The sequence below is a fragment of the Euprymna scolopes genome, chromosome 14 (assembly GCF_053919585.1).
Source record: "Euprymna scolopes isolate OS-2025 chromosome 14, ASM5391958v1, whole genome shotgun sequence".
Taxonomy (NCBI): domain Eukaryota; kingdom Metazoa; phylum Mollusca; class Cephalopoda; order Sepiida; family Sepiolidae; genus Euprymna; species Euprymna scolopes.
Window position 1 is genome coordinate 51868037 of NC_136495.1, and position 13964 is coordinate 51882000.

At 29.9% G+C, this 13964-nt stretch overlaps 1 protein-coding gene across 2 annotated transcripts in view; it reads right to left on the bottom strand.

Moving 5' to 3' along the window:
- LOC145293005 (uncharacterized) overlaps window positions 1–13964 on the bottom strand; it is an 89033-nt gene that overhangs the window by 18170 nt on the left and 56899 nt on the right. For both annotated transcript variants that reach the window (XM_080139263.1, XM_080139261.1), the window contains one exon: window positions 11483–11572. In XM_080139263.1, coding sequence (XP_079995389.1) covers window positions 11483–11572 — 90 coding nt within the window. The remainder of the gene's footprint in view (window positions 1–11482; window positions 11573–13964) is intronic.

A 13964-nucleotide genomic window follows, 5' to 3' on the forward strand; every position in this document is an offset into this window, starting at 1 on the left:
TAAAATCAAGACATCAAGTCATTAAAAAACAGTATAATTGTGAAAAGAATAACACATTTGCAGTATTCATGCCAGATGGCAAAATTTATTTTGAAAGCTATTTACCAGTTTTCACAAAAATACGATAATATTTTTACAAGAACACAAAGATCTAAACATTTGATTTTAAGATAATTTTGAATGAAAAAAGAATGGAGGACACAATTAAAATTTTACACTAAATTTAATCAATAATATACATTTTTTTTTCTAATTTTATCTATATTATTAGGAATATAGACATTTTTTCTGCACATAAATATAGCCCTGTCAGTTCAAATGAACTGATTTCTGCCCCCCCCCCTCCCTACTAATAGGCCATAGGTTATCATGACAGAGTAAAGCCCATCACATTGGCCCAGCTCACTATGCCTTGCATGGATAACGAACAACCTTGGGGAAGGCTTATTGGCAATAACTAAAGAATTATTATGAGAATAATATAATCTTCCATCACATGACAGAAATATGGCAAAGATTAGCATTTTTTTCTTGAAAAAAAATTTAATTGAACTTTTCAAAGGAACACAAAAAGTCAACTTTTGTATAGAATGCCAACCATGGAATCCATTAAGACTGTTGGACATTCATGATTGAAACTTGGTGGATAAGTTAGTATAAAAGTTTATTTGCACAAAATATGGTTGAATTGCAGAAAGGATTGTGAATTTTATTACTGATTTTTTTTTAATGTCTTCTCAATAAAAAAAAAAAAAAAGAAATCTTTCTCACCTAGATATATCATTTCTCAGGGTAATATTGAAGCTCCATCTTCTCTTAATGGATAAAAACATCATACATCAGAGTAATAACAGCAAAAAAAGGAGTCATTCCCGAGACAATCATTTTTCTGCTATTTATTTGAAGGACAATCTCTTATTCTGAATGGCTCCAAGTATTAGATGTGCACAAAAGAGTGACAGAAAGATTATCGGCCAAGGAGAGAAAAATGTTACATTGGACTTGCAGTTTGACCAGACCAGATCATGTCTAAAATGTCAACATTCAATACAGTTATATTACTCCAATCTCAGACAAAACAAAGAGAAGATTGTCTGCTTGAATGGACAGGATTTAAAATGGAGATCCCTGTGAAAATGCAGAGAGGATAGCCAAAACAAAGGTGGTTGGATTTTATCCTAACTAAATTTTTGACATGTATGGTGGGGGGATAAATCCAATATGAATTCTGTTGCACAAAATAACCACAGGAGAAAATGATGATCTGTAAAAGGAGAGAGAGTTATACCTTTTCTAAAAACATTAATACAATTTGAATCTATGATCTAAAATAGATCCATGACTATATATATATATATATATATATATTTCGCTGTTTAGTTACTTGCATCTCAACTAGAACTGAATTATCAGAAAAGAATCCCACATAGACCACCAAAAAGGAAAATAAAAAGTGTTTCTATGGGATACGTAATGAGGTAAAGATCGATAATAAAAAATGAAAATAAATACAAAGAGGCAGAAAATATATTAAATTGGATGAAGTTTTTGGAAGTTGAAATTACTTGCAAAGAAAACATTTCAATAGCCAATAAGAGGGCAAGCAGTTGCATATTGCAAGTAAAAATATCACTCAAAATAATAATAATAATAATAATCATATATAAGTTAAATCTAAAGTCAATAAAAACTGGAAAGTTTGTGAAAACTTCCAAACCGTGTATGTATTTTTGGTTTCTGCGTGGAAAAAATTATATACAATAAACAGAATTTTTTTTTTTTTTTTAAATTTTAATTAAAATTTTTTTAATAGTATACAAAGTAGGATACGATTAATAAAGCAGTGTATGTGTATGTATATATATATATATATATATATATATATATATATATATATAGATAGAGAGAAAAGGAACAAACCAAGTGATGCGTTCATCAACGTTTCGTCTTTAATGTGAGATGAACACATAACTTAGTTTGCTTCTTTTTCTATCTCTCTATCTCATCAGAATACTACTTCCATTTTTCTCATCACATACATATACATATACATATATATATATATATATATATATTAAAACCACTTTATCAATTGTATCCTAGTTTGTATAGTATATATATATATATATATATATATATATATTTACTTAACATCTTTTGAAGACTTAGAATTATATCATTTAAAAGATGTTCCTAGTTGTCCAGTTTTCTCATATATATATATATATATATATATATATATATATATATATATATATATACATACACAAACAGATCTATCTATTTATTACAATGCTCTTACAAATAAAATTGAGCTCTATGTAATTGTTTAAATAATATATATTAAAACAAAACTACATTCTTTGTTTTCTTAATTTTTTTTAATTTGCTCAATTTTTACTTTCAAGTCTTATACTTACTTTAAGTTTTAATTTTTTATTATTTTTTTAAAATTTATCCAAAATATTGTTTTTAGGGTTTCCTCTGCACGATTTACATTAAAAAAAAAAAAAAATAAAAAAAAAAAAATGCACCTTTGATATAAAAGGTACATCAAAATAGGTGCCTTTTCATATATTAAAAAAATCCCCCTTCCCATCGCATTTTTTTTTAATACGGAATTTCAATTTAAATAAAAGACAACATTTAGAATTCAATAATGAACATGGAGATCAGACATTCAGCATGAAAAGACATCACAAAAAAGACAGATGACAATTTTAAAAATGTGGAATAATCTAAGGACATGGACTGATATCACTAGAATTCGGGGAAGAGGCGATAAACACCCGTCACAACAAAATTTGGCCCCTGGTGTAAAAAAATAATTGGATCACAAGAGAATTCACTGGCAAGATATTTTCCACCGGCTTCATTAAGTGAAACCAGATAAGCAACAGTTTTGAAACGGTTAGAAAACATGACTACAGAAACATCTCAACAAAACCTAAGAGGAAATACTTCTACCCACAAAGAGAGGATTTGTAGGTCCTAATATTAATTATCTCAAGAATCCTTAAGTGAAGACAACAGTAGAATAAACTACACAGATTCACCTTTTATTAATATGCATTTTTTTTTTTTAATACTTGCACTGTATTCTTACTTGTGTCAGTATAGTCAACTGAAAGTTTTGTGTTGCATATTTCCGAAAATTTCCCTTCTTCAAATATGTGTTTGAATAATTCAAACATGCATACTTATCAAATGTTAACTGATAGATATGTTCATAAGTAGCTACTTGATTTTGATTGGTTGAATTGTACATTCAGCTCATCAAATTGTATCTTCAGCTCATCAAATTATATCTTCAGCTCATCAAATTATATCTTCAGCTCATCAAATTATATCTTCAGCTCAGCAAATTATATCTTTAGCTCAGCAAATTATATCTTCAGATCAGCAAATTATATCTTCAGCTCAGCAAATTATATCTTCAGCTCAGCAAATTATATCTTCAGCTCAGCAAATTATATCTTCAGATCAGCAAATTATATCTTCAGATCAGCAAATTATATCTTCAGATCAGCAAATTATATCTTCAGATCAGCAAATTGCATCCATTTTGCACATAAAAATAGATGACATTCGATTGTATATTCGAGTCAGCAATCAACAAGCTTTTGATAAGTAGCTTAAGCTGTGTTTCTAACTTAAAACTTTGTGAATTCTTTTGCTGTTCTCATTAGATCCCACACTTTTCATTTAAAGCTTCTTGAAAAATATAAATTGTAATTTAACTTATAGAATGCAATACAATGCAGAGGTGTAACGGATCGACACAAACTGAGGCAATATTTATTTATTTGCAGACTTATCCTCATTGTCATAGTTGTTGTTTCACAACGTTTCGGCCAACTATTCCTCTGGCCTTCGTCAGGTAGTAAACCCCGCCGGGATAAGAATGCCAAGTCTCTTAACTGTATTCTCTGTAATTACTGCCTTCCATAGTTGTTGTCATCTCACCATGTTATCCTCTGGCCGAATTTGGGCAGGATTCAGACAATGCTCACATGGTGAGATGACAACAACTATGGAACGCAGGCCAGAAGCCAGAGGAATAGTTGGTCGAAACGTTGTGAAACAACACCTATGAAGATGAGGATAGCAGTCTGCAAATAAATAAATATACAAATTACTCATCTCAAAAAAATCTCAATAAAAAAATAATAATAATAAACTGAAGCAAATTAAGACAACAGTAGAATGAACTATGCAAGTTCACTTTTTATTAATGCATTATGTATTTTTCTTTTTACTTTTAATGTTTAGATTGCATTCTTATGTCAGGTCTGATGCAAATTGCATATTTTATGATATTTCCAAAAAATTTTGATTCCTCACTTATACGTTAAACTTCTTGAAATTTAGATGAAGACTTACAAGTTCTCTATCTGTTGGCAAAAGAGCATTATCTCTCAAGTTTAATGTGATATCTCTGTAACCATATATACATTATTGATTATATAATAAGCTGATATTTTGTTATTGTTTGTGCAGATATTATCAAACAAGCGATTATTTAGTCTATAGGAGTTTTATTTTTCATTTTGTAGTATTCTTTGTTTATATCCAGCCCTGTGGACTAAATAATTACTTGTTTAGTAATATTACTTGCACAAACAATAGTATTAAAAAAAATAAAAAAAAATAAAGAAAAAAAAATAAAGAAAATAAAGAAAAAAAAATGCAAATTAATACTGTATATTGCCAGAAATAAATTTCTAATATTAAAAATACATGCCTGAGCAAGATGTTTTATAGAAACATACCAACAACTATGAGATAGGTATGAGTAATAGTGAGAAAGAAACACGTGTTAAAAATTGCTCAGTTCTATTCCATGAAAGAAAAAAAAAAAAATCAAAAAACATTTACAAAGTCTTACCCATTTTGGGAGACATAGGTTCAATTTCCATATTTAAGGGGGGATGTACTCACCAAAGTTAAAAAATTTTTTTTTTTTTTTAATTTTTTTATTTATATATAATAATTCTGAAGATAAAAGAAAAATCCCATTAATAATATTTTGAGAGATCAATGGGTTTACATAATACTGATAAAGGTTTCTTGGAATGTACCTCCTAATCAGCTCAAGAAACTGATATCAAAGTGGAATATATTAAAACACCTGTTTATGATATGGCCAATTCAATTTTAAGAAATTTAAGATGATATCATTAACCAAACGAAGGAGGGGGTGATTCAAATTGTCTGTTGAACATAAGCTGTACACAAACAAGCGAAGTGGATCAACATTATTATGCAATAATGCAGATCACTGTGAAGAGGGTTCTAATCAACTTAAGTAAAATAATATTGATTATTTTCTCTTGCTGATGAATTGGACTATCACATGGTTAATAGTGGAAAGAATCCCAGCGATTTGATGTTGATTAAGTCCACTCTTTAGATTTATCTATAAGATGGTTCCTCTGAGAATTCTGATTTTTTTTTTTTTTTTTTTTTTTTTTACATAGGCATCACCACTTATCAAGGCCCAGTAAAAAAACAATGTCAATTTATGTGAAATATGAATATTTCAAACTTTTATTACTGCTTTGTATGGCAAAAAATTTAAACATCTATGAATTAATTTTGTCGGGTGTCTATTTATTTCTTCCATCTCTGTATATATATAAAAAAAATCTATCTTTTTAATACATACTGAAACACATTCTAAATTAAGATTTGTTTCATTGAAAAGAAATAAATTTCATGGATGAAAGAATATGTTTTTCATAAAGTTCTATTAAAAAAACAAAATAAAAAACAACAAAATTTTAATCTAGTTATTTGTAACAATCAAAGTTTTTTCTTCAATGAAATACTAAAATCACTGGTTATACTAAACTAACTATTAAATATAATTGGCTGTAAATACTTGCAGTTTCAAGTAAACATTAATATAGGATATCTCTATTATTCAATATATATATTATATATACGACAATGGTAAAAACAGTATCAGTAATATAGACATCTTTCATTATTTTGAATAAAGCAACTGGAAGTATGCTTTGATATCTAATTGAAAAAAAAAAAAAAAAATAATTGAAAGACGTAAAGTGTTTTAAGTATGCCCATTGTAGCCAAAAATGACAAAATAAAACTGTATTTTCAGAGAAATTGTACTTCTGCCGCAATCATAGTTGCCTTGAACTAGAGTAGGGATTTTATTTTTTTTTACTGTTCTCAGTACATCATGCTCTATTTTGAAATAAAATCGGTTATAAAGCGATCACTTTTTTTTTGTTATTTAAATGCAATGGTTAGCATTGAAGATATGATGGATAGGGATTCTGGTAAATCTTTTTTTTTAAAGAATGAATTTTTTTCTACTTTAAAATGGTTGTTTGATTTGGCATAAAAGGTTCATCAGCAGAGGTTATGTTGAAAGCATTTTCTATCGAGCATTCTGTTTAATGAGCTGCATATTATATCTAATAAAAACAAATAACATAAATAATATATAAATTCGGTTTTGTCTTTTTATTTTTTTTTATTATTTTTCATTTTTGATTAATTGCAGTTGAATGCATCATTTAGTTTACTCAGGGATTTTTCACATTTTTAAGATTTGCATTCCAGAACTTTTTGTTTTTTTCCTTTTTTTGGGGGTGGGGGGTGGGGTACTATCCAATTGGAAGTGGTTGCGGTGAAGTGAATAACAAGATGGACTGATGGCCTGGACATGCCAAGTTCAAATCCAATTGATTCGATTACACCACTTATAGTTATAGATACTGGTAACCTGCACATGGTCTCTCCTGCAAGTACCTGATTCTAGAAAGAATTGAGGAAACCAATAGCCAACGACAAAACCAAGTGAGTCAAAAAGCTGTATCATGTCGATTTATATAGATTGACTTATTTTTATCTGATGATATTTAAGCAAATAAATAAAATTAAAAAAAAAAAAAAATGAAATTCCTGTTTAATTTAGTGGATTTTTTTTTCAGCAGATACACAGAAAATAGATGTTGGGTATTCATTTGATTTTAAAAAAAATTATTTAGTAAGGATCAAGTGAAGATCTCCCTTTGGTTGTTTTCTGGACAGTTTAGTTTTGTTGACAAAATGATTTATCGCATCAACACCTGAAAGCGGCCAAATAAATCAAATATGTTATCGCTTAGGTCACAGGCATACCAATATGGCCAGTTATTATGGCATCTTCTAGAGAGATCTTTCATCTTGCAAGATTTAAATTTAAACCATAATTATATATGGGGTGGGGAGGTGGCCCAATTATCAAGAGAGACTGAAAACCCACTAGTCTAACCTTCTTGGCAGAAGTGGAAACCATTTTACATTCTTGCAAAAATGATGTGTTTATTGCAAAATAAAAGAAAATCCAGTAAAATTTTGTGTGTGTTGTTGGGGAGGGGGTAAAGAGATGAAAGAGGGAGATCATAATTTTTTTTAGATGTGGATCGATAATTTGTATTGTTCGGACTATTATTCTCATCTCAGTTGTTATATTTGCAACATTTCGGCTGTTGTAAACTCGGAACTTCTTCAAGTGTGGCTTTTCGAACATGGATATCTTTAGGTCTGATTACAGAATTGAAAAACCAAGTCTTTTATTTAATTCACAGAAGTAGATGGTTCTCATTCTGTGGAGTAAATAAAATAAGCTCAGTTCAAAACAAAAAACATTGGAGGCTATATAAGGAGATACTTTTTTTTTTTTTTTTTTTTCTTAGACTTTGAGAGGAAAGATAACTATCATATAAAAATTTAATGTAAAATGATCAGCCACTTCCTGACGAGATAAAGTTTTAAAAAATAAATTGGAAGTGGGTGATCATTACATGTTAAATTTTCATGAAAAAGTTATCCCTCACTTTAAAATCTAAAATATTGTTTTTTTTTTTTCTTTTTGCCACCAACTTTTTCAGGTAGTTTAAAAGTAATTGCTAAATGAATTTAATTTAAGAAAAATTAGCGCAGAGTGCAGAGCTCCAATAATACTGAATTTTCTTTGGAGTAAAAATAAAACAGATTTGATAGAGTTAAAACGAGCCAACTGGGCCTTCTAGTCGTCACTGTGTTTTCTGATTGTATTTCACATTTTTAATGTATTAATATTACGACAATATATATGATATATATTGTTTTAAAACAAAATTTATTTGGGAGGGGGGGTCATAGCACTATCAGTCATTTTGTTCAATCATTTCCTCAGATTTAAAAAAAAAAAAAAAAAAAAAAAAAAAAATTCACTGATAACACCAAAACACTTCATCATAAGATTTAAGAGAAGTTGTATAGTACTGTAGAAAGTACTTCACATTTTATTATTTTTTATTGTTAGATTTCAGAATTAAAAGCAAATTCTATTTAATCCCAAAACTCCAGCATCAAATCTTGGATTTTAATGAATAAACATGAAACTCACAATCAACATTATTTTTTGTGTATGTATTAGTTTTAAGAAAAGATTAAGTATCAATATTTACAAAATGTTTTTGTTAGCTGTAAAAGTAAAAACAAAATTCCTATCGAATTATTTATTTTTTTTTTTTTTACTTGTAAAAATTCTTCACATTTTTCCATAAAAGATGACAAGAAGTTATTCTTGTGAGATTTCTGGTAAGAACCCAAACTGCAGAAAATTCTAGTTTTGTAGGCGTTAAGTTTTTTTTGGAAGGTGTTTTTTTATTATTATTCTTGTCATAAGGAAATTCAGAAAGTTTCTTAACCCCCCCCCCCCGCCCAAAAAGACCTTGAATTATTTTCCAAGTTTATTTCATTGTCCTTTACCTATTTTCATAAATGATTTTGATTCCATTTTTTAAGTAATTGCCATTTTCTTGTCCTTTTATGAGAAATTTGAAGGAGAAAAGAAGCTTCAAGTTTTAGCACGCCACTCGAACAAAAAAGTTGTGAATCTTAACAAGATCTCTGCTAAAAGATATTTTCATTGTTTCTATTTGAATGTAGTCTTCCCCACTCCCACATGCATAAAAGATTGAATGTGATCAGCAGCTTGGAAGAAAACATTGAAAGTCTGTTTGATCGCTATATGGAAATAGAGTTATGTATATATAGTTAAAAATCGTTCATATTTTTTATGTCATCTGGGAGAAAAAATAAATAAAAAGAGTCCTATTTACTAAAATACCATGGAAAGAAATTGATGAGTGTTAACATTTGATCATATAAGAAACAATGGTATACAATTGTTTCCTTATCAACTAAAAGCGATTATCTTTTATAGAGTTATAGTGTGATCAATAATGTCATGTGACTATCAACTTGAGTAAAAGGGGATGAACGTTGGGAGAATCTGGACAAGAACCAATGTTAAAAAAAAATCTGTATAATGTATGCACCTGTGATGGAATGAAAAGATCACATTTCAAAATTCATATAAATATGTCAAGTAGTTTTATTTTTAAATATGAAAACCTAATTTTATGAGTAACAGAAGAGCTGCTGTCTTGTTTGCCATTTTTGAAAATTGACTACAAAAAAAAAAAAAAAAAAAATTCTTTTCAAATGGAGATAACCCAACAATAATTCATACTGTTGTAATGCCAATGACTTTTCATTAATCGCTTAAAAATGATTTTCTTTATAAAAATAAACCTACTTTATCAATTTTCATAATTTTTGGAATATGATATTCTCATTTAGTCATGGGTATATACATCATACAGACTTCTTTATTTTTGTTTTTAAATATAGGGGGAATTCTGGACAAAAATCAAACTTTTTCCCCCTCTCTCCTACTGTTGAGTATTATACTAATCTACATAAAAGGGGTGAATAAGACAAAAAGTGGTGGAAGGAAGAGTGAAGGGGATGAGACATGGTGGGAGGAGGGAAATATGGGAAGGAGAGGAAAAAGTAGTGGGAATGGAAGTTAAAGTAACGAGAGAGCGAGAGAAAAAAACTTACAGGAGAGGAAGGGTAATAGAAGTAGTTGGAGGGAATGGAAAATGGAAGTAAATGAAATAAAGGGAGTAGCAGCAGCATAAGAATAGAATAAGAGAATGAAATAAAGAAAATGAAATACTTAGAAATGAACAATATATATCTATGTAATATGTACAACCATTGATCCAACGGGTCAACAGTTAGTCTAGTTATTTTTAATATTAATCTATCGAAAATAATGACATACTATTTTCAGAACCACATGCAAGTGTATGCGTTTTTAATTGTTATGATTAAATAATTTCATTCATGAATCACATGTTGTCAAGTCTGGATATCCAGAAAGTTGATAGAAAAAAAAAAGAAGAAAAAAAAGAATAAAAATCATTAAAAGTTTGTAAAGGATTCAATACAATGTTTATAATTTAATTCATTTGAAAAAAAAAAACAAGAAAAAAAACAATAATACTTCAAGTCTGCTGCTGCTAACATTCACTTAAATATATACAGAATGAATTATCTCCCATATTGCGACATAGAACAGAAACATATACATATTCTTAAATTAGAGAGTATTGTTTTTCCCAAGTTTATCGAACCAGTATTAGTTGTACGAAGTGCTTTATTTTCATAAGCTGTCAATGTAGGTACTATTGCCTACCCGTCTCCCCTCATAATGAAACCGTTATTCCATTCTTTTGACTGAGAAAACCTATTTTCGGCAATATATGATTTTACAGATAGCTTACTTACGGATGGTAATATTTGTACATAGCTGACCAAGTTCAGATTGGGTTTAAAAGTTTGAAATTTTCTTTATTTAAAAAAAAAAAAAAAAAAAAAAATCATTTATGAGTTGGTTTTTTTTTTATATATATTAATATATATTATATGTAAACAATATGCATGCAACCAATAAAAACACTTATGTAAACCTGCCTTATTTAATTCAAATAAAATTTAAGAAAAAAAATTTTTTTTTTTTTTTAAATGTAAATAATTAAAATTCATTAAAGAAAAAAAAAAAAAAAAAATCAATGTGCATTAAATTTTTGCGGTTTTAAAACTCACTGGATCTTCCGATCAATTCCCACTGGTAAGCAAATGAGATTAGGTAATCTCAGCTGGTAACTCACCTAAGAGAATGAAAGTTTTTACTTCAAAATTATGATGGTATCAATAACATTTAAAGTATTTTAAAAAATATCCAAAATATAAAATAAAAAAAACAAAAACGTGCATTTATCAGATCACACCATTTTGTTTTCATCATGAAGGTGTTTTTCTTTTTTGCCTTTACAGAGTGTATCAACAACATGTGAACTGGTTCAAAAATTGACAAATTTTCATACGTCGGTTGCGGACTGTGATCCTGTCATCCTGAAAATACATGTAAATATAAACGATCGACACAAGTTAATGACACAAGAGAAAGCAAAAATTTCTCTCCCATCTTCAAGTTAGTTTTTGTTTGTTTGTTTTTTCGATTTTTTTTTGTGTCATACACAGGGTGAAATGGGGGTGGGGAATCCTTTGACAGATTTCAGTTTGAAATCAAAATGCACACTTATTCCTTCAACAAAAAATTAATCACCTCTCTCGAATCTTTCTCGCTCTCCAAGGCTTTCTTCCGTTCCTCGAGGTAGCCTTCTTGTATACTTTCAAGTTCGGATTTCATCAATTTCTGCAGAAAGATTAAAATAGAAACACATAGATGAAGGCAAGAAAAATAGGCAAGTGCAAGTTTTGGATCTCATCTAGAATTTCTTCTATATTAAAAAACAAAAATCAAAAAAAATCTGTATCATGTATGTGACAGAGATGAAACAAAAAAATATATTCCAAAAATTATATAAATTGATCAAGTAGTCTTATTTTTAAATAACAAAATTATATAAATTGATCAAGTAGTCTTATTTTTAAATAACAAAATTAAATTTTACGGTACTTGTACAGTTTAATCAAGTCAATAAAAAATGAAAATATTGAAAAAAGGTTATATTGTACGTATCCGTTTTGGACTGAAGATCCCTGAAAAAAAAATTTCATTTAATTTGATTGAGTAGTTTTTCTTTTACAGCGGAACAACACATTTTATGAGAGCGCGCTGAAGTCAGCCATTATGGAAATTTTTAATAAGCCACGGGGAGATAACTATGTAAAGCGCCGAGACCCCTCCCCATTTTTATTACTAGCTTTTCTTCCTAAAAATCGAACCTTTTGCTAGGTATCATAACAAACTGTTTTTTCGCTGTTTTTAAAAAACAAAAAAAAAAAACTACTTGATGAAATTAAGTGAAATTTTTTTTCAGAGAACTTCGTTCTATAACAGATACGTACAATTTTTTTCAATATTTTCATTTTTTAATGTCTTGATTAAACTGTACAAGTACCAGTTTTACGAGTAATAGAATGTTTCCGAAATGGTGGACAAAAGACAAAAATAAAATAAAGAGAGATATATCTGAGAAAATTGACCATGCCCTATCTGCTTATCCTTCAGCTAATATTTATGTCTGTGGAGACTTCAATGTTCACAATGTGGAATGGTTAACTTACTCAAACAAGACCGATGATGAGGGGAGGTTCTGTCATGATTGCTCCATTGCTTATGACCTCACTCAGATTGTTCACGAACCCACCCGTGTTCCCGATACTGACGGCTCCTGCAAGTCTCCTAGACCTCTTTCTCACAACTTGCTCTGAACTATGTTCAGCTTCTGTTCTGTCTCCACTTGGATCTTCCGACCACTCAGTTGTATCAGTTAAGATAAAAATGAAATGTAATAAGTCCCCAGATGTACCCCTCCATTGTACAGTATATCGATACTCTATGGCTGACTGGGATAGCTTCCGCATATTTATATCAGATCTTCCTCTGCATTCCATGTTTAAAAAGGATATGTCCTCTATAGTATCAGACCTGACAGAATGGTTAATTGTAGGTATAGACAGTTTCATACCCTCGAAAAAATTCCAGCAAAAACCTAACAGTCAACCGTGGTTCTCTCCGGAATGTACTGCTGCCATTGCGCATAGCAATCACTTTTTCCATTGCTTCCAACGTAATAGATGTACTGAGACTGAAGCCGCTTTCAGAACTGCCAGCAACCACTGTAAAAAAGTAATAAAGAACACAAGAGAGTTGTATGCTCAGTCAGTCAAGTCCAAAGTAGCTGAGCAGCGGCTTGGTTCCCACCAGTTTTGGCAAATAGCAAACAGAATCTTGAACAGAAGCGCGTGCTCTATCCCAACTCTCATAAATGGACCTGAGGTAATCTCGTCAGCATCAGATAAAGCCAAACTCTTTGTCAAGAACTTTGCAGCTAATTCTACCCTTTGCGACCAAGGCTGCCAATCTCCAATATTTCCTCCTGTATCAGAAAACCTGTTATGTGATATACAAATATCTGTACGTGATGTTGCCAAGCTAATCAAAAACCTTGATTCCAGTAAAGCAACCGGCCCTGACGGTATTCCAATTATAGTACTCAAAAGACTTCAACTAGAACTTGCGCCCATATTTACAAAACTGTTTAAACGTTGTCTTAAGGAGAATTGCTTCCCGTCACCCTGGAAAATCTCATCAGTATGCGCCGTATTTAAGAATTCAGGTGATCGCTCATCTCCCTCAAAGTACAGGCCAATAAGTCTCCTGTGCATCATGAGTAAGTTGCTGGAATCTGTGTTATTGATTGATTGATTGATTGGTTTTACGGCATATCAACCTATGTGGTCATTTAATGCCGGAATCCTTTTTTTTTTTTTCTTTTTTTTTTTAACTTTTTTTTTTATTGGGGGGGGGATGACTTTTTCAGCCTTTCCTCCCTTTTTTTATATAATTGAACTAAGAAATTAAATGTTGTATTTATACATGGATGTGTATATTTGGGTGACTTTAAATTTCCTTAAATTTTCTTATGTAAATTTACTTTCCTTAGGTATGCTAGAATATTTGTTGAGTTGACCTTTTCAAAAAGGTCTTCCATATTGCTTTCTGTATAATATAATTTTCTAGTTGGGGCAAGGTCATCACACCCAACTAGGATATGTTTTACTGTGAGTGTCTCCTGGCA